The sequence below is a fragment of the Thermobia domestica genome, chromosome 14 (assembly GCF_964235325.1).
Source record: "Thermobia domestica chromosome 14, izTheDome1.hap1.1, whole genome shotgun sequence".
In the NCBI taxonomy this organism is placed as follows: domain Eukaryota; kingdom Metazoa; phylum Arthropoda; class Insecta; order Zygentoma; family Lepismatidae; genus Thermobia; species Thermobia domestica.
In genome coordinates, this window is record NC_137467.1 from 134,402,694 (window position 1) to 134,426,532 (window position 23,839).

The window sequence follows — 23,839 nt, forward strand, 5'->3', positions numbered from 1 at the left end:
AGAATTTAAGTGCTAAGGTTGTATTTAAGGTGGTTTAGGAATTTAAGGTTATATTACATAGAATAAAATGTCATATTAGTTATTTAAGTTAAAAGATTATTTTTCTTGCCTTATTTTGCTCATGTCCATTGATGAGTTAACAGAATTGTTAGATGACATACATTTACATGTAGTGAAATTAAAGAAAAAGTCAGCGCAAACGCAAACAAGATTTCCACAAAATATAATACTAGGCTAAACAGCAAAATGAATCAGGGAACGAATACAGAAACTCCAGCAAACAATTCGGCTAAGGTTGAGATTGCTCGAGATTTGTTGCCTATTCCGAGGTTCGATGTCAAAAGTGGTGATGATATACGTTTATTTATGGAAGAATATGATGATGTATGTAGGATTAATGGTGGGACGAAACTAAGAAAAAGAAGATGTTACCTTTAGCATTTACAGGGCAATTTAGAAAAAGGTTACGGGTATTTTTACAGAGACAAAGTGAAGAGCCACAATCTTATGACAATTTAAAAACACTCATTTTTAAGGAATTTGGTAGATCTACACTAGGTTTAGTCATAGAAGATCAATTGCGAGAAAGACTACAAAAACCTGATGAACCAGTTACGAACTTTGTGTATGTGTCTTTGTTGAAACTTTTAACAGATTTCTTCCGTATAAACTAAACACTATCTCATCACTCCCGATTATATGGTTTCAGAAGTCTTGGGACTTGTTGAAGTGCGTTTTATCGAACTCTAAGCGAGCATGTACATGTGAATCTGTTAGTTTGACCTTCAAAGCAGAACAAATGATATGAGTACAGTTACATGTCTGTGCACAGCACTCCAAATCTAAAGTTGTTTTCAGGTTTGTTGCAGCAGCGACCGGTTTTGCTGCGTTAGCGTCAATAATCGAAACATTTTCATCTTCCGTTGCCACTTGCGGTCTACTCAGTTTCACTTTAGTTTGTAATCCGTGTTCCCCTTCTGCTTCGAATCGTTCAATCCAATATCTTACTGTTCTAATACGCAGGCTCATGGCTCGAGCAATTTGCTTTTTAGGCATTTCAGCTTCCCATCAAAAACTACCTGGAAGAAGTGATGGGATTTTTCATATTACTCTTACCGTTCTCGAGATATTGGCCAAAAAAGTTTCAGTTTTGGGAGATTTAATAAGTCATACCTCGGGAATCGTAGTAAATCATAGAGAGATGATATTTTAAGAATTTTTTCAATTTTGAGCAGGTTCATGGTTCGAACAACTTACTTTATACATAAAAGTAATTTGCCGTAGACAACAAATAGTTCTTTTCAAATTCGTTGTGGCAATGCTCTTGGAGCATTCTCAACTTTTTTTTTAAAAAAAAGATTTACATTATTTAAATCCTTGTGTTTCGTTTCTATTATGTTTCTGAACGTCGGATTTTTCTTCATTCACTGATGCGACTGTGTTTACATTTAGAGAAGTAATCATTATGCTCATTTGAATTTGAAATATTCTGTTATATTTTGAAATCGTTTATGTTTGTTTGATCAGTGAATAACATTTCAGTTCGTACCTTTTAAGTAATAGTTGTTCGAGTTACCACATTTCTTCATCGTAAATACAAGACGCTTTGCTTCATTCGCTGATGTGATTGTGTTTACATTAAGATTAAGAGAACTAACCATTCTGATCACTTGAATTTGAAATATTCTATTATATTTTGAAATCGTGTATGTTTGTTTGATCATTAAATAACATTTCAGCTTGCATCTTTTAAGTAACAGCTGTAGTTAAAGTCGCCATATTTCTCCAATGTAAATATAAGACGTACTGTACGTTGTAAGGAAAAAGCGAAAGAAGATTTCTGTATATACAAGTTCATGCAAGATGACTTGCAGTGAATTTCATAATAAGCCTATATCAGGGGTGGCCAAACTGCTGCGCTTCAGAAACCACATTAAATCTGTCAAAATATTGCGGGAGCCGCAGATATATTTATATCTGATGGCCAGGTGCTACAACTTTGATCGGCATAACGAACGCTAAAAATTGACCTTTACGACATTTTTAAGTATTGTGATGTCTAGTGGCACGTGTTATGTCAAAAGAAAGCGAGAGAGAAGCGAGGAAATGTGTTAAAGATAACACAAGTGTAGTGTGCATGGAATGTATGTATGTTCAATGTTTTATGTAGGTGTTTGTATAGGTCTTCACTGTAACATCTCTTCCACAGCACTCCGCACCAGTGTTTCTTTCAGACACAATGTTCCGGGGGGCACACTTGGTATTCAGGGGGGCACTGCTGATACTATGCTATTTATTTTTATATTATAGACGTATTATTTTGGTCTTCTCTAAGGGGGCACTCTCAGAGCTCCGAGAGGGCAGTGCCCCCCAAAAAACAGGTCTGGAAGAAACACTGCTCCGCACTAGATCTTTGCGAGGTCTACAGAAGAAATTACTCCGTGACTGTTATCATGTAACAGATCGCGCCCTTCAATTTAATTAGCATTATGGACATTTAAGTCCGAAACGGATGACTCTTGGCGGGGCCAGAGTGACTCTGAGCGGAACCCTAAGATAGCGGCTACTTTGTATATCAAAGTGTAATATTAAAGTTGAAAATTCTGACGCCAGGCACCGCTATGATCATTCCTACGCACACCAATGGCGGTCTGCCAATTCCAACTTCGAAACTACACCTCCGCTAGCACTTTGTATCTCCTTGCTGACCTCAAACTCTCCATTCTTTGCTTTCTCCGATACGTAATCACGAAGTTCCCCGGATAAAATAATAGTTGTTAGGTTCCCGAAAGAATTATAGTATTTTCTGAAACAGAAGGGACAAAATATTACTGAATAGCATTTATCATAAGTAGGTTCATTTTATCAACTGTAAAGAAAAATAACCTAACTTTGCAGTTTTAGTTTGTTTTGAGATAGGGGACAAGTTCTTTAATTGCGTTATGTCTGATAACAGGTAAAATTATCCGATCCTTCCATAAGATTTCTGACTTCATTTTGGTTAAGTTTGGGTTGTTTGCTTGAGACATCATAATTTTATTTTTTATGACGTGATGATGATATTTAGAAACATTTTGACTCTTGTACTTCATAAAATACTAACATTCTTACGGGCGCATTGCAATAACCATTTTTTTTTTCCTGTGGTAATAATCTGGCTTGGCACCATTGCTTCCAAGAATGCAACGGTTGAAAGAGTGCGATTAGTTTTCGAAAATGAAATGAAATGAAATTTTTGAGTTTTACACCCATTTTATGCTGACTAGGCTAAAGGAGATGGTGATAAATGAATGGAATGGTGGAATGAAGAAAGTGGGAGGAAACGGGAGAACCGTAAGAAAACCCACGCACACGGTGTTTGTCCACCACAAAGTTCACTTGACGGGAGCAGGGTTTGAACCCGAAACCGTATGCACCAGAGGTGAACGCTCTATCACTGAGCCACCGCGGCCTTTCGATTAGTTATCGAGTTTTATTGTTGATCTCTGACAATTGCTGATTGTGTCAATATGTTATCCAAAAAACGAAAATATGAAGAAGAGAACAAAAGTCTTAAAACTGAATGGAAAAGTGAGTTTTAGTTTGTGTTAAAAAGTAAGTATATGTGTTTTTTTGTGTCAAGCAACTATATCTCAATTTAAGGTAAGCAATTTAAAGCGTCGTTTTCAAAATTACCATCCAACCTTCAACGAAGAATTTCGTTTAGATACTGATTTAAGGAAAGAAAAATATCAGGAGTGTATTTGCAAACCATGCTAAATCCAAAAATGTCCGATTTTGAATTGAATATGGAAGAGTATACTATGGAATCTCTTACATTAAATTTTGTAATTATTTTTAGTCAAAACATTATTTTCTTTGGTAAATTCTTTTTGAAATATCACTTGCCATAGTGTTTCAATTTAAAAAAGATTAGGGTTTTATGCATAGTCGTTCTGTCGCGGGCTTAGTACCATAGTAAACAATTCGACTAACATATGTTTCCTGCAGTAGTTAGACCTTTAGTATGACACTAATCATACATCAAAACATCTCTGCATAAAAACCATAGTTTTCTACCCTTTCTGAAGAAATCTACCAAACAGATTTAACATGTTTTGGAAATGCACACCTCATATTATCCGTCAAAGAGAAATATGATAACAAAAGTAATGCCATGTCCAAGTTCCTAAAGGAATCTGACGTCTGTACAAAGGCAGAATTTGTGATAGCTTTTAATATAGACCGTTCCAAACGACCATACGCTGAAGGAAGGAGATTTCATTAAGCAAAACATATTAGACATGATGTCAATAGTAGATCCACAAAATAAAATGCTTATCAAATTAATTCAAAACGTATCTACCTCAAACAGTGTTGGGTACGTTAACTTGTAAAAATGTATCGCGTTACTATTTACTTTACTTCCTCTTACAATGTAACGCGATACTTGCCTCAGAAAAGTAACTGTTACACTACTACGAAAGTAACGCGTTACTTTAGGTCCAAAAATTTGAATATGTGATAAAAATTATTACCTTAATTTTCCGTTCTGTTACTATTATTATTATTATTAATATTATTATTATTATTATTATTATTGTACGTTCTGAAACGCTTTATGTAGATGCAAGAACAAATTCTAATTTGACAGCAGTCTTGGAAAGTAACGTAACGGAAGTAACGCGTTACTTGTAACGCGTTTCTTTTTAAGTAACGTTTCCTAGTAACGCGTTACATTTTTCCAAAGTAACTGTAACGATAACGCGTTAGAAATTTTTAAGTAACGTACCTAGTTTGCGTTACTTTTTTCGTGTTACATTTCGAATGAGTAACTACAATATATGTATATTTTTTTTCGGAAACAAGTGTTTCTTTCCTGTAAGTAAATTTGTCAAAATGGAACAATGGAGCATGAACTACATATGTCAGTGACCGACAGTCACCGACACGCGGAGAAACAGATAAGATCTTAGTGGTATTGTTGTTTTTGGAAGATGAGGACAGCTTCAGGGAAATCATGTGTACTGATTGCAAGCACCTGGAAGATTTTGTCATAGATTTTGACAGCTCCAAATCAAAACATTCAATCAGTGAGCTACAAGTCCAATGGTAGCAGTAGTCTATTTTACTTTTATTGGTGTTGCTTTTATAAAGATGGAGAACGAAAATGTTTTACCGTTTGAACATTTGAAAGAATACTTTTTCTTAAAAGCTGAGGATGATGGTGGACAGAATTTAAAAGTAAAATGTCTGAAGTGCCCTGGTGGGAAATATTTATCAACAGCAAGGGGGCCATAATTAACGATATACAGTAAAGGGTTAATATGAATAAACTGTGTTCTGATGAGCAGGCTACTTCATTATTAGAAAATAGTCAGTTGATGGTATGTAATCTTTTTTTTTTTTTTTTTTTTTTTTTTGAGATCAGCTGCATAGTCTATACTAGAGTTCCGTTGATTATCGAATTTGAAACAACTAGCTTTAAAAAGAATGTATCGATTTTAGAATTACTGGCAAGTTTTGATTTACTCCCAGTTCATGTGTTCTCATTTTATTCGATGTAGGGTAATGCTTCTCTATACCTTTTGTACTTTTAATTTTATATAACTTTAATTTTATTATATAACTAGCTGAAATGCCCGTTCCTCGCACGGGGGAAATATGTTCATAGGAGATAGGTGACTCGCTATAAATTGATTTGTGACTAATTAATAAGTTTCGTACTTTTATGTATGAAGTGCACAGTTATACAAGAATGGAAAATTTGTTGAACGGAAATTCATTTAAAAAGAAAAGCAACAATAATGCTATTAAATTCGAATGAAGAAAATTGACTAATTGAAAGGAAAGTCTGGTTTGTATTTAATGTTATTTTCATTTTATTTCATACTTAACTAAGTTGTTTTATTACAATACTTGCTTATAAACTACATTTGTTGTCTAGTGGCTAGATTACCTCCTCTTTTACGTATCGGAATTCTGTTTAACATTACTACTTAACACTCTTAAATTCCATTTAATACACTGTTCACTAAGTTTCACCTTTAGCAATTTACTTTCACTTGTTACGTTTTATACATATCACTGGCGCCCATTTAACTGTCTGACAATTTCACTTTTCCTTGATCCGACTTTATATTTTATAAGTTTCCCTGGCATATATTTAATTTCTAATTTTTTGAGAGTAATTCATTTCCTATAAACGTATTTTCTTTGTGCAAAAATCGGGCATTTTAGGTATTTTGTGATAATTCTGAAACCATCGTATTTTCAACGATGTCTGTAGACATCGTATCTTCTTCTTTTAAACAAACTTGTAAATAAATGTAATGGCTCAGGCTCCGGTCCATCGTTGCCTGTTAACTTTCTTTGGTGCTATTTGAGCACAACAAATACTTTCTTTGGTGCCAAAGAGCATTAAGTAATTTGAAGATGAAACTGACATGTATTTAACTTTCTGTCAACGTATCTCCCAGAAAAGTTGTTTCTCAGTAATCTATAATTTTAGTTAATTATGCTTCTGAATAAGTAATTCTTACCGTAACTCTGAAACACATTTCTTTGTGGAAATAGTGTCGCTACTCTATATAGACTCTTCTTATGTTGGCGCATGGCGATACTCAACCTGGAACAGGTAAACTTCAGGAGTGCCACAGAGATAGTTGCGTTTAGATATGGGATGCAGCCTTTAGTGGAAGTAATAGTAGTAGTTGGTAGTAATAGTGGTAGCAGTAGAAATAGTAGAACAAATAGTAGTAGTAGTAGTAGTAGTAGAACAAATAATAGTAGTAGCAATTGGTAGTAGTAGTAAGTAGTGCTAGTAGTAGTACAAATAGTAGTAGCTTGGATTCAGTTAGGTTAGGTTAAGGTGGGTTCTGTTGTCTGGCTCCCGTCATCTAGGCATAACTCCACCATTTTCCTTTCAAAACATTAAATAGGTAGATAAGAACCTGAGCATAATGATAATGATACCTGTAAACTTTAATAAAAATGACTCGTACTCTTAATGTGTAGGCCTACCTTTCTTGTGGTGCATATTCTAGAACATTTTCGAACCTATAGGAAAATAATATAACATGCTGGCTGGCAACATAACCCCAGAGGAAGAAATCACACAGCGTGAAATCTGGCGACCTAGGGGGCCATGGTAACAGAGGAATATTACACAGTCCAGTTGTGTCCAGATGTGGCAGTTGTCTGATGAGAATGGCGCGGACGATTGTGCTGGAGTGCTTTTTCCTTTACACAGACAGCCAGTATTACGAAACTGGCGAAATCAATGTCAAATGCTTTGGTAACCAGGTGTAGTTTTTCCGTATTTACGTAAGAATGTACGCTGAGCACTCGTAACCGACGAAAATTTCGCATATTCAAATACACAAAGACTCTTTTCCTGCATGGCCGCCGTCTTGTAGAGTGCCGTCACAGGTCTGCCAACTGGCGTGTACGCGAGCCACGGGGTGGGCTTTTAAAACTTGGTGAGTTCATCTACCTTTCCATACAACACCCGTCTTTGTACTCGTGTATTTGTAATTAAACAGTGCTTTGAAACCCGATGAATCATTTAGGCTAACAATGTAGTTTATTTCTATCAATTGAATAGGAGATGGAACCAACGGTATCATGAGATGCTGAATCAATTTCGGAAAACAGCTCCTCGCTATTGTTACCATTACTGTTCTCTGATATCTGTCGACAAATGGACTGACTGTTATAGAAGTTCAATAATACGAGTACTTTCTATACTTATACCTAGGATAGTTTGAAATTCTGAAAACAAAAGGAAAACGAAAAATAGAAAAGGAGAGAAGAGATTAATGGTTGGTGTTCAAACTAATATCTTCTACGCTAGGCAGGACGAAGAGATTAGCTAAGATCAGTATCTAATGAAAAACGGTCCATGTTCCGTTAAGGGGGTCCAAAACTACACTGGACCCCCTTAAGCTAAGCTAACCTAACCTAACCTGACCTAAGCTAAGCTAATCTAACCTAATAGAACCTAATATAACGTTATATTATGTAATAAAACGAAAATCAATAGAAAGAAGTGGTGTCAAAGAGACTGGACCCCCTTAACGGAACATTGACCATGAAAAGCTTCTTAATTTACAACAAATGACTTCTTAATTATACATAACACCCAGTCATTATGATGAGTTCATCTTATATCGTAAGTCATAATTTAATTTGGTTATATCTTCAAGTCTGTCGGAAACTAGACACATATTTATATAGATTTTTTTTCCACATGGCCAATCTATCAACTTCAAAAGTATTGACCCTGTTTCTTCAACTTCCGTGACTGTGTGTGTGTTTCTTTTAACAACCTGTATGTATGTGTATATATACTAAATAACTTTTTTTTTGCCACGTTCTAACATATTATGAAAGCATTTATACACAATCAATAACATTGTCATTATTGGACTTCTCTGTTTGTTAAGGGAACGCCTACTTCATCATTTTCAACTTTACAGGTAACAATGAAGTAATAATTCGTGTGCAGAATGTGCATGATGTCCAAGAGTGATAATGACACATCGAGGAATATATCCATATTTAAGTGCTATTTCACGTTTACTCCTATCGAACGATCAGTAATAATTAACTTTATTTTGTAATATCACAAACAATCGATCAATCAAAATATCATTTTAGATAATTAACAAATAAGTAGGGCATCCCATATCTCTGGTACATCTCTAACCAGTACTATACGCAAACGTAGCTATATAATTATTAGCTTAATAGAAGTTACTTGTAGCTCGTATTTTTAAATGAGTTACTTGAAATAGTAATTTCATTATTCCAAGTAAAAAGTGCATAAATTGTATGTTACCCTAGGTTTCAACTCAGATTCAAGTATATATTATAAATGATCTAAATGTGGAAAAGAGTGTTATGTTTCCCTCAACTTAATTAACAAACCCATCTACCAACTATTTCAGCACTCTAGTGATGGGACAATTTTATTTGTCCTGAGGATATGCGATTCATATTGTATCGCTCTGACAGGAGGTATTGCCAGCTTAAAAATTACACTCACCAACCAAAACATTATGAAAACTCTCTACTTCGTGAACGAAAACGTTGAGCTGATATCAGAGTCACAGGGCACAGCAGAATCACTCACCAGAGGGTGACAGGTATTTCACTCTTACTCCGGTGTTTGTGCGTAGAATAGAGTAGGCAAGTGATATATCAGTGTTTAAGGGGAGGGAGATTGTAATAGCCAGACGGTTTGGAACGAGCATTTCGGAAATTGCCCTACTTGATGAATGTTTGCAAGCTGCAGTAATTAGTGTCTTCCACAGGTAGGAGAAGAAACCATCATGAAACAACAAAGCGTGAGGTGGCCACACCTCATTAAAGATGTCGGATCTCGTAGACGGTTGAATTTGGTAAAATAGACTAGGGTGCACACTGTGTCACAATTAACAGCAGACTCTAACAGTGGAAATAAGCATGAGTGTCTCTGAGCACACATTCCGCTGTTCACTGTCAGTGCCCTGCAGACGACGTCCCACAATCGTTGATTAAGATTAGGATGGGTACGTGCTTATTGTCTTTGAACCATCGTGCAATGGCATAACATAGCATGGTCCGATGATTTACTATACTGCCTTCATCATATCGATGGCCGGGACAGACTTCGTCGTCTTTCAGGAAAACACTTGCTCGAGAGGTGTATAGTAGTATGACGGGAAACCGACGGTTGCTCCATTAGGAATTTTGGAACGTCCACATGTGCAACCATGAGCCTAGTAGTATGTATACTGAGCACCATGATGACTGCTAGTCACTGGCATGTCATTGTTGAACATGTATAAGAATTCTTATTGGCCATATTTCCGGCAGGCAATGGAATCTTTCACAGGACAACGCTGCTTGTCACAAGCCCAACGTTGCGCTGCGGCGGTTCAAGGAGCATAGCGGTGAATTTATATTACTGCAATGACCCCCAAACTCACCTGATCTTACCCAATTGGACATCTTTGGGATAACATTGGACGTTACCTCATCAGGAATTTACAGGAATTAAGGACCTCTGATCAAGGTGTGGTGCGCCTTTCTTCAATCACCTGTTAAGGCCTCATTGCTTCCATGCCAAATCACATTGCTCCTGTCCTGCGAGCCCAAGGTGGATATATCAGATATTAGGTAGATAGCCATAATCTTTTGGTTGGTGAGTATGTGTCCATGCCATAAGCACTGCGTATCTGAAGTTCTATTGTTGTTGCATATAGCATAATTTTTCCCTATAAAAATGTTGTTTCTGTTCTATAGTGACGATATTTACGAGTAATAGTAGTTCCACCTAACACATGAATTATTATACTAATTATATAGAAACATTGAACCTCAGTTTATACTGACAGGTGTGATGAGTATTCGTGTTGAGGAATATCACCGAAGATCAATTGCTTTAGTAAAGATTACATAACTATCCTACGATGCCAAATACTTGCCAGATGCCATACAGATAGAGCACCACAATCAACATATGCAAAGAATGTGGATTTACCATGTTGAAATATGGCATATCTCATTTGTTACAAGGAACAATGAAAGTAAGAAGTGGGGCAATTCCTATAGGATAGAAACAAACTTACCCCTGCTTGGTACAAGCTGTACATAAGCTATTATCCGAAAAGTGTAAGCTCTTGTCACGAAGTATAACCCAAGTACACAAATGTAGTAAAAACTATGTTGGAACATTCTACAGGATAATTCACACCATAACTCATCGTGAACTTGGGTTCGAGAGATGTTGGGAAGAACAGTATAAAAACTTTTGCCAACACATATTGTAGAATGTCAAACTAACTGTCGATGGCTCTACTATTATTATTTAGCAGCGATCGTTGTCACGCTGGACGAGGCATATGTATACCAAGAATAAATAAATAACTGCAAGAGATTGATACAATTTTCTTCAGAGAACTGGAGTTAAACTTCTAAAGAAAGTACCGTGACTGTGGGGAAAGTTTAGGGAAGGGATACGTGATCGTTGTCGGTTTATGTTACAACGGGAAATTAAAGATACATCGTGCCACTAAAAATTTCAAGCTAAATTCTAATTTCTTTATCGGACTAACATTCTGATACCAATTTATTGACGTGTCGTTCCTCGTCCGTATGGGAGGGAGATAAACCGGGTGTTGTTGTATCAAGACAAGGCATCTAAGCATTCCTGTCATTCGATAGATCCTTTCCTTTAGCAAATGTCAAAAGAAACTGGCATTCGTGCCTTTCCCTTCACTAATATTCCAGTAAAATCTTTGGATGCATCACCAATGGACTATTGAGTATTCGTTCCTTCAAATTGACCTTGGCGCAGCGAAAATGCTGCACCATTGTCGTCCAGTGCAAAGTCTCTGAAGAGAAGTGGTTGCAACTGGACATGTCGACAATGTGCGTAAGCCATCTGGAATGGAAAGTTTGATGCTCAGTGATAGCCAAAACACAGAGCCACCAAATATAGTATCATGAGTGATAATGACAGATTTTCCAGAGGTAGGTCAATCTCGAAAATGTCACTATAGAACGGAAATGCTATATTCTTCATGTTTTATGCCTTACCAATGCCATATAATTGGTACTTGTTAAATACTTATAGATCTATTCTAAACAGTATAAAATGTGTTTTTTTCTCATTTTCAGACGAATATATATACCCAGGAAAAGTATGAAGCTTTGGAGATATTATATCCTTATTTTCTATTTTCTTAATTGTTCCCATCAACATATTCCAACGATTGACACCAATTACGAGGACATTGTGGAATTGAACAAAATGTTAGAATATCTAATTCAGAGTTTCTTTTGGAAAGAAAAGTGTCTAATTATAATAAACGATTTTGGAAAAGTCACAGTATATTTACACGGAAAATTAATTGTGCCAGTAGTTCACCTAACTTCAAAAGTAGATACAAAAGTTCCTTTTGATCTATTAGTCCAGCTTATGGATGACGCTTGTGAATCTTTTGTTATTATTACAAAAGAATTTTCTAAAATATCCAGATATTTTTATTCTAGTGCTAAATTATCTGTTCAGAAAACAGACAGAAGATTTCTAGTTGTGATATTAAATAATGAAACCATCACCAATGTTCTTGCGGAAAACAAAGCATTTTTAAAAGTCTTTCCGCATACAGTGATAGCAATACAAAATGCTTCTAATTCTAGGATAGAATCAAAATTTGAACTTTTAACTTTTCGGATTGGTAATCGTCTTCAACCCCAAGACCCATACGTGATAGATACCTGGAATTCTGGAACATTTACTAAACAGTCTAACTTGTATTGTGATAAATTATTAAATCTACAAGGAAGTAAAATTTCGGCATATTTCAAAGAATATGTTCCTTACTCAGTCTTACTAAACGAATCACAGTTTGACGGCTTCGACTGGCGGATAATTAAGGAAGTTTCCAGAAAATTGAATTTTACGTTAGCAGTGGAAGCTGTAAATGACGATTTTGGTGTAATGATGGAAAATGGTACTGGTTCTGGTCTTTTTAGCTCAATTCTAAGTGGGAAATATGATATAGGAATTCCAGGATGGTATTTGGAACATGTTACGCAACATCTGGAAATTAGTCGCGTTTATTTGCAAGATACATTAACGTTTCTTACACCTAAACCTAAGTATGAAGTGAGCATGTGGAAAATATTTTCACCCTTTGATCACATATTGTGGTACTGTCTTGCAGCTTGTGTTGTGTTTGTTTCACTTACAAACTATGCCTGCTGTGCACTAAATCAAAGAATATTACCACAAGAAGAAGAATGTCCGTACAACTCATACAGTTATTCACTACTATCCACAGTAGGTATATTTGTGGGACTGGGTCCTAAATTCGTCAAATTTGACGCTATTCAACACTTACTAACATGGTCGTTGATTACCTCTGTGATGCTGATAACTGCCTATAATTCCAATCTCATAGCATTTCTTACGATTCAACGTTTCGAGAAACCTATTGAGACAGTGAAAGAATTTGCTGACTCTAACTTAAAATGGGGCATAGACGATGCTATATGGATAGATACATTTGTAGGTGCAATAGACACGGATATACAAAAGATAAAAGATAGATATTATCTTTCAGAAGATCATGAGAAACTAAATTCTATGGCTGCTAACCGAGAGTTAGCTATATTGGCAGAAAGGTTACCCTCAGGACATATGTGTGCTGTGGACTATTTGTATGAAGACACGCTAAAGGCTTTGTATCTAATGAAAGAAGCAGTTGTCAAATGCTATGTTTCTCTCGTGATGGACAAAGTGTCTCCTTTACTTAACAAATTTAATAAGATACTTAGTGAATTAGAAGCATCTGGGATTATAAATTTTTGGGAAAATGATATTTCTGCAAAGTTTCTTCCAAAACGGTTCCATCATGCTTACACTTATAATTACTACGATAAAACTTTTACTAAAATTAATCTACAGAGTTTATGTGGATCTTTTTTGGTATTAGTAATTGGATTAAGTGTTGCTTTTGCGACAGTAATTTGTGAAAGCATTGTCCCTAGGGTACAAACATTTCGAGTTAAAAAATGTGTACGACTTACATCAAAAAGAGTGTACAATATATGTTCAACTAAAGATCACAAGAAAAAGACAAAAACTATCCAAAAGTAATTGAAAATTATATAAGTTTGTCTGTGCAAACGAATGTTTAGTTCGCGTGTGGGTGGTGTATGCAACGTCAGGTTCGATTCTAGGTAGTCGCAGAGAAATCTCTGTTTTAATCTGAACATAACGTGGCAACTAAGGAGCTGCTTGAATTAAGGAATAGCTACACCTGGTAGTAATATCCGTCGTCCATTTCAGACGCGATAGTAAAATATTAACACACCAAACCATACAATATTCCTTCTAGCAAATTTATATAGCCAACAAAATAGAAACTTATCTTAAGTGTTAACTCAAGTGGCTAACGAAAGCATTATGTATCAAACGCAGAAAAAACAAAGATAAATTTCAGTCCTTTATTGTCATATCCTCTTTGTGTAAAAACCTGAGTTTGAATTCCAAACATAGCAAATTATGTTAAGCAGGTCTGCCAAACTAATGTATGATCCATGTAGTCATTTCTTATTAAAATAATAATTTAAACTAATGTAACAATATATAATTCATAAATTATTTAGCTTAAATAAGACTCAGTGGAAAATTTCTCGCATCTGATGCAAAAGCTGCCTAATTGGTTCCTCCAGTCCCGCCAAGTATGCTTTGTGGTGCCATACGTTGTATGCGGTTTCCAAGAGACGTGACATGATAGAATTTTCACCGCAAGGTACGGGATGAAACAGAGATTTTCAAATTTGAAATGAAACATTTTCTCACTGCCACTTCGAAATGTTACCCATAAAACACGCTGATAGAGTTTGCACATTTTAAAGTTCGAGACGAGACAGTATTTTGACGGAAGACAAATTACTTTTAAAATCGAAATAAAACCAGTTTACATTTCAAGATTAATGTTACACATAATATAACGCTATCGGGCAAACACTATCACAAGAAGAAACCAAACTATTGTTGGTCACAGAAGAAGACGAGACAAAACGGTAATGTAATTTACTGTTCTCATTTTCGTCTCCTTTTCTAGAAATTAAGGGATGTTCAACCATTAACGATTCTACAATGCAGAAAGATCTCGTATTTCGGAGTAGGTCCCCCTCATAGATCATATGAAGTTTCCTCATAAATAAAAAAAAATCTCAGATCTGTTTTCATTAAGTGTAAGCGCAGTTCTCGCTAGTAAAGCCTAATATATTCCTTGATGGATAAGGTAATTCCATGCACTCATATGGTTAAGGTAATCCCATAAACACCTAACTTTAACACACATCTTAGAGGGCCCACTTTCTTGGTGGCCCATTCATTCTTTAAAAGGTAATATATATAAGTACATTAATCATTCATTCTAGCGTCACAGGTAAAAGTTGAGACTGATCGTAAAGACAAATTGTGTTAAAATTATATTTGCATATAAAAAAACATTGACGTATATGTCGTATTTCTGATCTTAGAAGAATGAGAAAAATCGAAATTACTTCCGCAACGACTATCACATTTGCAGGAATTTCCTCTTTTTAGGAGCAAATATAAAATCAATTTTCTGCTTCCTCCACCCCTCGGTTCAAACAACCACGAGTGTACAAGTGCTTATTAGTGCTACCATTCAAAAACTTTTCCACACTCAGGCTTCATTCAAACTGACAGATTTCCAAGACACATTAATAAGCTAGATATATTGAAACTCCCTAAATCATTGACCTCCAGTAAATATTGAAGTCAACGAGCTCTTTTATGAAAAGGCAACTGAGGACATTTCGTCGCATAGTACTGGAATTCGCCACATAGAGGCAATAGTATGACTTTCATTTATTCAAGCAGTTACATAGTCAGCAAATAGATGGTGCTTGTAGTCCGCAGTGTAGCGTATGTGAAAGTGCATTTCCGTACACGGACAATCATATCTCACAAAGCTGTTCAGTCACTAGCGACTACAATACTAGAGGTCCTGGATTCCATTCTGAGTGGGGATACATAAAATATTTTCATAATACATTACTTCGCATGCTATAAAATAATAATAACAATAAATAACAATAATAATAATCATAGAAGTAATTGTTTAAAAACTCTTGCAAGGACACAGCGTAATAACAAAATATACATTGACCTGATATATATAGGATCGTACGTGGCGTGCACCGAAGTACATGATTTGTACAGAAAGTGCAATTAGAAAGTATATTTACGCTGATTACTTGAAAATTGTGTATGTTTATCATGACCTCCAGTTATTGTTGTATCAAAAAATAAGTAAGAAAATATATGTATTTCATGCTCATTTGCTGATTCACAGTTTTGCGAAGCATTTATACAAATGCATCGTTCCTTAATAAATATACTATTTACTACGGATATCAATTAGTAAATGTCAATATTAATCATTGTCACGTAATGGCAATACGCTTTATATATCCCATATCCTATTTTAATATTAAAAATTCTTAATTTAATAAAACAGTAAATATCACATTATTTTTTTCCCATTCCTAATAATACTATAACAAACTAAAATCATGCGTCACAAAATTAATATTAACTATAATTTTTTATACTTATAATCATCTAATGCCCACCAAAGTTATTTAAGTTCGTCACAAAACCTATCGACACATACCTCGAACCTAACTCTTGTAGTGAGTTACTGTACTAAGCAGTGATCAAGTATTGCAGATGTACTTGGGAGATCAGTACAGATACTCTACTTAGGAGTCTGACAGAAGATCATCATCTTCTGGAGGGTTTTTTTCTTAAATTTTTGAAGGTCATTGTGGTATTCACACTCTGACCAACTTTTTTGTCGCTCTCCTTTAATTGTATGTACCACTTCTCCGAACGGGCTGCTCTTTACCCGTATAAACCCTACCTTATGCGGTGCATATTCTTTTCGCACCATGCATAAGCTACCGGGTGTAGTTCAAGGACCTACACTTAAACCAGTGGCGGATGCCAAACGAGATCCCCGGAGTAATCGGCATAGCCGACAGCTCTCGGAGGGTAGTTTAGAGTCTGTTGAGAAGAGATCTCGCTCTCGTTCTCCTACCTTTATCAAACATCCAGAGGATCTAGAACCGATGCAGACCACCGCATCAAATCCTACCACGTCCACTGTCTATGCAACAGTCATATGCCACACTTGCTCGACCGAAACTATAATAATTTCTTCTGACCAATTTTGATCCTAAGTACAGTAACACTCGTCATATCTTTAACCAAATCATTAAATACCTACCAAGAGCCTGTATTCACCAGATTGCATTTACCAGGGGTGGTGTTATTACCAAATCCGAAGATGAAAAATTCGGTACTACACTCCGTAATAAGGCGAGTCACGAAATTTTTGATAAAGTTGCCCAATTATCTAAACTGCCGGATAGAATCCTCCTCCTTCTAGAACACCCATGATACCAGTAGTTATTCGAGGTGTCTTACCGGAAATAACTAATGAGGAAGTGCTTGAAGAATTAAAAGCTGAGGGAATTGAAATCTCAAAATGTATCCGAATTAAAAATAATAACGGTGCAACATATATGGTACGAGTTTTGACCACTTTCCAAGCAGCCATTAATATTCTGTTGGGAGAGGACGCATTTATCTACAAAAAGCGTCATATGGTAGAACCATCTCGTACCAATCACCCTCTGCCAATTCGGTGTGAGCGGTGCCAAGTTTATAATCAACATAAAACTACCAAATGTCCAAATGTTGCGAAATACGGATATTGTACTGGTACTCACGAAACCAAAGATTGTCCAAATACGAGAAAGGCCCCGCACTGTTCTACTTGTTCCAGTGACACACATCCGACCTATAGCTATAAATGTAAAGCTAAACCAGCAGCAAATCCAGAACATCCTGAGATTACTGTCCCACTACGGACTACAGACTCAACAGTACCAGTGTCACAATCCATTACAACTCCATTAATTGTTGAAAACTTTCTCCGTTACATTACGCTTATCCTTCAAAATATATTTCCTTTCCAATGCCAACTTATTCTGGATCACGTTATTGCAGCAGCCTCAGCTATCTTTCAAGTTAATCTGTATGCTACATATTCTGGGCCCTGTGTTCATTTCCACATTGTACCGAGAGACGTTGTAGTCTAAGTTCATAATGCTTTATGCGATTATGGCTCTTGCACTTCTTTTCATGAACATTCGCCCTCTACAGTCACATCGCATACCGTTTGAGCAGTTACTAATTGAGGAGAATATAGATATCTTTGTTCTGAATGAAACAGCGCTCAAACCAACTACATATATTCATTTTCCTTGATATAACTTTCTCTGCTGTGATTACCCAGACCATAATGCAAGAGCTCAATACGGTGCTGCAATCGGAATACGTAATAAAATCGCTCATAGAAGATAGAAACCACTATTGCACTGCGTTATCAGTTTCCAGAGCACCTAGTGACAACAGTTTACCTTCCAAATTTTGCACTAACAGTGGCTACAATCGACGTCCCTCCCGGTCACGTCATTCCTCTTGCATTTTTCACTTGTTTCACCTATTTCGACATTTCATATTATTAGCCGACATTAATATTCATAGTCGCTCTGTATAAGATAAAGAATAGTTTCACGATAATATATCAATTAATTTTCATGGACATGCTTATCATTTACCAAAACATACGCGACCAAGCAGTCAGACGAAACCTGATGTTATTAGTACTGTTTCAATTGTCGATAAATGCATCATAAAGATTCTGGATTGTATTGGCAGCGGGCACCTTCTAATAAAAGTAGTTGTTAATCATAAAAGACAACAATCTGAACTAATTTTAAGAACTATCAAGATGTACGACAAAGCGAACTGAGATCAGTATCGCTCTGATATAGATGTCGCTCTTGCCCCTTTTGCAATACCTACTATTGAATTTGTGCTTGAAAGTACCGTACATAGCATTGTAGAGGCTATAAGAAATAGTTATGACAAACATATACCTCCGTATCGAGGTAAAACATATCAGCCAATATTACCTCCCCAATATTTGGCTCTCGTACGCAAATTTTGCTATTACTTTCGAGAATACGAAAAAAACACGAAATCCATAGTACCTAACGCAATCCCGTAGGTGGCAAAGGACGGTACATAATTATATTGTTGCTCACATGTGGATTAGCTGGAGCAAAACCTGTAATCAACTGAACAGAGAGTCACATCCAACGAAATATTGAAAAAAAAAATCACCTTCTAGCTGGAGCAAATCCTGTAATCAACTGAACAGAGAGTCACATCCAACGAAATATTGGAAAAAAATTCACCTTCTAGCTGGGCAAAAAGTAAACTAATCTTATCCTCTTATACAGAATGACCAACCTTTACATACAGTCAATGAGAAAGCAGATGCTTTCGTCGGCCATCTCTAACCTGTCTTTACACCTCCTACCTGCATTCACCGCAGCAGTCCCAAAGTTTCTGAAGATACAATAAACCAGCTATTTCAGCCTTCCATCCATCACAAGTTAGACAACAATAATTCTTTAACTCAGGAAATCATTTCTGGAGATATACTATCCGTTATTAAACGGAAACGTGGCACTGCCTCCGGCTTTGACCAAATATCGTACAGATTTCTTAAAGAATGTTCGGACAACTTTTTCATTTTTCTGGCTATAATATATACATTTATACTTCGAAGAGGTTACTATCCTTCCGATTGGAAGATATCTAAAGTCTGTATGTTTCTGAGACAGAGCAAACCAGCAAATTCTGTAAAATCATATCGTCCAATCCAACTAACGTCCACACTTGGGAAAGTCTTTGAAAAAATACTGCTCTTACGTTTACACCCCTATATCACTGATCATCAACTTTTAACACTTCAACAGACTGGATTTAGACCATATTACAATATAAATGATCAGTTACTTCGCCTAACCACCATCATAAAAAACCACTACAATAAATACCTTTCATCTTGTCTCATACTGATGGATCTTGAAAAGGCATTCGATCGGATTTGGCACTACGGATTATTTTATAAACTGCTTAAATTGAGTCTTCCTCTCTTATATCTCACAGTTGTTTATTCGTTCATACTTAACCGTATTGCCTATGTCAGTGTCAATAACTCTTTATCCCATCCAGTATTTCCACCCACGGGGTACCGCAAGGTTCTAGCTTACCGCCTCTTTTGTACATCTTGTACATCGCCTCTTCTTCAGATTTGCCATCTCCAGCGCCGAATACTTATCTGTTCCAATATGCTGACGATACAGCCTTTCTAACATTAGGCAAAACAATACAACATATTAACATACATTTGTAGACTAGGACTACAGCTTTTTTGGAATGGTGTTGTAAATGGTGACTATCACTAAACGAAGACGAAACTCAAACACTAGTTATTCTATCAACAAAGTGTATTAGTGAAGTTAGGCGTAATCCGAATTTGTTACAGATACGAGTATGCGATCACCTTCTTCACCCCTCTAAAACTGTTACATACTTAGGTATCATCTTCGATGATAAGTTGCGATGGACACCCCAGTTACAAAAAATTGTTACGAAGGCTAAAAACAGACTATAACTTCTACATCGCCTTGTTGGTCAGAATTGGGGAATGAACTCTAAATTACTGCTTAACACCTACAAAGCATTCATGAGGAGTGTCCTTACTTTTGGTCACGTAGCTTGGTGTTCAGCCCCACAAAACTTCTACAACAGACTTGAGATTCTAGAGCGACACGCCATTCGTTTAGCATATCGGATCAAACTTCCTTATCCCAATACTGATCTATATGATACAATTGACTTTTCTCCGCTCGTTCACCATATAGCCAACTTGCGTGAAAAGTTTATAGCAAAGAATCTCCAGAATCGTAAGGATATATTTCTTGATACAATATTTACAGTCTTACAGCAAGATTCCACATATAAATACTGTTATACACCACTCAGCGTCCTGCTTACAATATATCTCCGCAATATTCCAGCAGATCATCATCACGCAGCATTCTTTCTTCACCAACTTATCCAGCAGCACATTCCTCATCTTTTCCCATCATAGCACTGTTTCTCCACACTACTAAGGGCTATCCATATGTCTTTCAGCAATCCTGAGCCGCTCCAGGACAGAACATTAATATGCATTTGTCTGTTCTAACATCCATCTACTGTGTTGTGACGTCCAGAGCACCTCACTCATCACTATTCATTTGCCATCAATTTGTACTATAATTTGTTTAACAGTGTCTTCTGTAATTTCACAATATTTTATTCTGCTCTACTTCTATTATCACTTTTCGCACTTATGTTATTTTTTTGCACTCGCACCTTTGTTTACTAGTTTAATACTTTGTTTAATTTTGTTTTGTTTAATAACATTTTGTTTTCATATTTCGTTTTGTTTATTATATTGATATATAAAATAATCTTTTATTTTGATCTAATCTTTGTATTTTGCTTTCTTAATGACTAAAATAAATATTTCTTTCACAGCTCTTTGGCCACCCATTATATTAATAAAGAATAATTGATGATCTCAAACCCCAGTCCAAGAGAGAGGGTTAAACCCTCTAGTGGCAGATTATATACAACTAATGCTTATTCAAATTACTTAAAAATAAAGATTGTTCCACTAACAATAAGATGCCCTCTAACTTCCGAATACAGAAATAAAATGTTAGCTCCAACCACTACCCTCTAAAAAGAAAACCTATCGACACTGTAACCATACATCCCTTAGATCCTCTCCCAATATCCTAGTTCAACCATTTTCCTTTACATCCATTCCTAAAAGAGGGCGTACCTCTCTAAGAGGTTGCTAGCTTACGAGCTAGCTTTAAAAAAAGACCTATCGACAATCAAAAAATCATTTAGCTTTTGCTTTCCTCAGATTTATATTTATATTTGTTTATATAATGATTCTAATTTATTATTGTTAATATTTTCATTTCTACATTATGATATTCATAACACCTATGTATGTATGTTATTGTATTGTATCAACATATTTATGTCTAAATTTGCACCTAATGTTAACGAGCGCAAAGTTCCTTTAGTCTATAACTATTATGAATAAAGTATCCTAAATCACTTAGACCAACCACAAACCTCTTACTCCTCAGTCTCTTAAAACCACTTCCCTAAAAGAGGGCGTAACCCTCTCAGAGGTAGCTAGCCTTTCGCTAGGAATTTTAAAAATAAACTATCGACATGAATTTTTAAATGCAAGTATGGAAAAACTGATAGCTTGTGGCAGCTCGACGGAAAGTCTCAAATCTAGGAATCATTTTCCTTTTGACGACGCAACAGTGATGAAATCACTAGCCACATTGACTTGACGGTAAGTAAAATTTTCTATTCTTTCTTAGATATAACACACAGATATAAACCATAGCTTTTATAATAAAAATATACAGATGGTGATTAGAAAAATGGAAACACAGGAACGAAATTGCAACTTACCAGATTAATATGGTGTCGGGCAACCTTTTCCCTTCAGAACAGCCTTGATGAGACGTGGGATGGAGGCATAGAGGTCGTGAATGGTAGCAAGTGGAATTTTACACCATTCCCCGTGCAGGGCATCTTCCAGTTCTGTGAGAGAGGATGGAGGTAGAAATCGTCGCCGGAGTCGTGTTTCCAAGACGGACCACAGATGTTCAATTATGTTGAGATCTGGGGATTGGGCGGGCCAGGGGGGGTGTTGAACTTCATCCCGATGTTCCTCAAACCACGCTGCAACAACGCGAGCTGTGTGAATGGGTGCATTATCATCCTGGAAGATGGCGTCATTGTCCGGGAACAACATCCGAACCATAGGATGCAAGTGGTCTCCTAAAATTGCGACATAATCGTTGGCAGTGATTCGTCCGCTAAGTGTGACCACAGACCCAATGAAAACCATGATATGGCGGTCCACAGCATCACCGAGCCGCCGCCATGTTTCACAGTTGGGCGGAGACACTGCAGATCATAAGCTTCTTTGGGCGTTCTCCACACATAAACATGGCCCGTAGTTAGGAATAGAGTGAAGGATGACTCATCCGACTATATCACACGTTTCCAGTCCTGAACGGTCCAAGTTGCATGGTCGCGGCACCATTTGCGGCGTGCTAAAGCGTTATGGTCCCTGATGAGCGGTTTGGCCCGTGCAACACGACCCCGTAAGTTCATGTCGTAAGTTCATGTAAGTTCATGTAATTCGCGGCGGACTGTGATTATCGAAACAGGGTGGGGGAGGTGCTGATTGAGTCGTCCGTCACTTGCTCCGCAGTGGCTCGACGGTTCTGCGTGACAATGCGCTTTAATACCCGGCGTGACCTGTCACTCATGATTTTCTTCCGCCCACTGTTCCGCTTCCCCGATGTGGTTTTCCCGTGTGTTGTGTAGGCCGTCATCACCTTCGACACTGTCCCACGCGACACACCTAACACAGTAGCCACTTCCGTCATACTCACTCCACATAACCGCGCACCAACAATTTTCCCTCTTTGAAAATCTGAGAGGTCTCCCATTTTACACTACCTCCGTCTGCTGCAGCCACTGGACACTGCTGTTCCACTGCGCCTGACGTAGTATGGAGACCGACCTAACACACCACCACCAGCGGTCCGGCGCTGCGGGCGCCACGACACCATTGCCAACCCATACATCTGACGTGTTGCCAACTACAGGTGTTTCCATTTTTCTGATCAACATCTGTATATATATATATATATATATATATATATATATATATATATATATATATATATATTATGTAAGCATTTGTAAAAAAAAAAAAAAAATAGTCGGCATCAAAATTGAACCGTGCTTTTAAGGACACTTCGTGTTTCTAAGGACTAATAAGAAATGGGGATATGTTTTTAGGGGTAAAAAATAAAATGTTTGTTTTTTTTAATATTAAACTCTTCACGCAGAGGCTTCTGGGGAAAATTAATAAAACCTGTTTACTTGTTGACTAGAAATACCTGAAAAAATCTCGTCCAAGGTCCTAAATATCACAATATTCGCCTTTTTGTTGCGAAATTATTATAAATCTAAAGAAAAATCATCTACAAGGTGTCCAAATATTACTAAACAAAACTCAGGCAGAAATCTCGTCAGAAGAAAAAATCGCCATATAACGGCATATAACAGTTTCTGGAGTAATAATAATAATAATATGAAATACTTTAGTAAGATGTGACCAGAAATGGTTATTTTAGACACTAAATACTTAAAAATTAGACAAGTTTTAAATGAATGGGTTGATAATTATAAAATAAACCCAAATTAGGGCATATTTTCTCATCAAATAAAGCA

The 23,839-nt window shown here is 36.5% G+C and overlaps 1 protein-coding gene across 1 annotated transcript; it reads left to right on the plus strand.

Annotated features, from left to right (window-relative positions):
• Positions 1-246: 246 nt before the first annotated feature.
• Positions 247-13,633, plus strand: LOC145670021 (uncharacterized). The gene is made up of 2 exons (XM_081738364.1): positions 247-384; positions 12,041-13,633. The coding sequence occupies exons 1-2, from the start codon at positions 247-249 to the stop codon at positions 13,631-13,633; spliced, it is 1,731 nt and encodes a 576-aa protein (XP_081594490.1).
• The last annotated feature ends 10,206 nt before the right edge of the window (positions 13,634-23,839 follow it).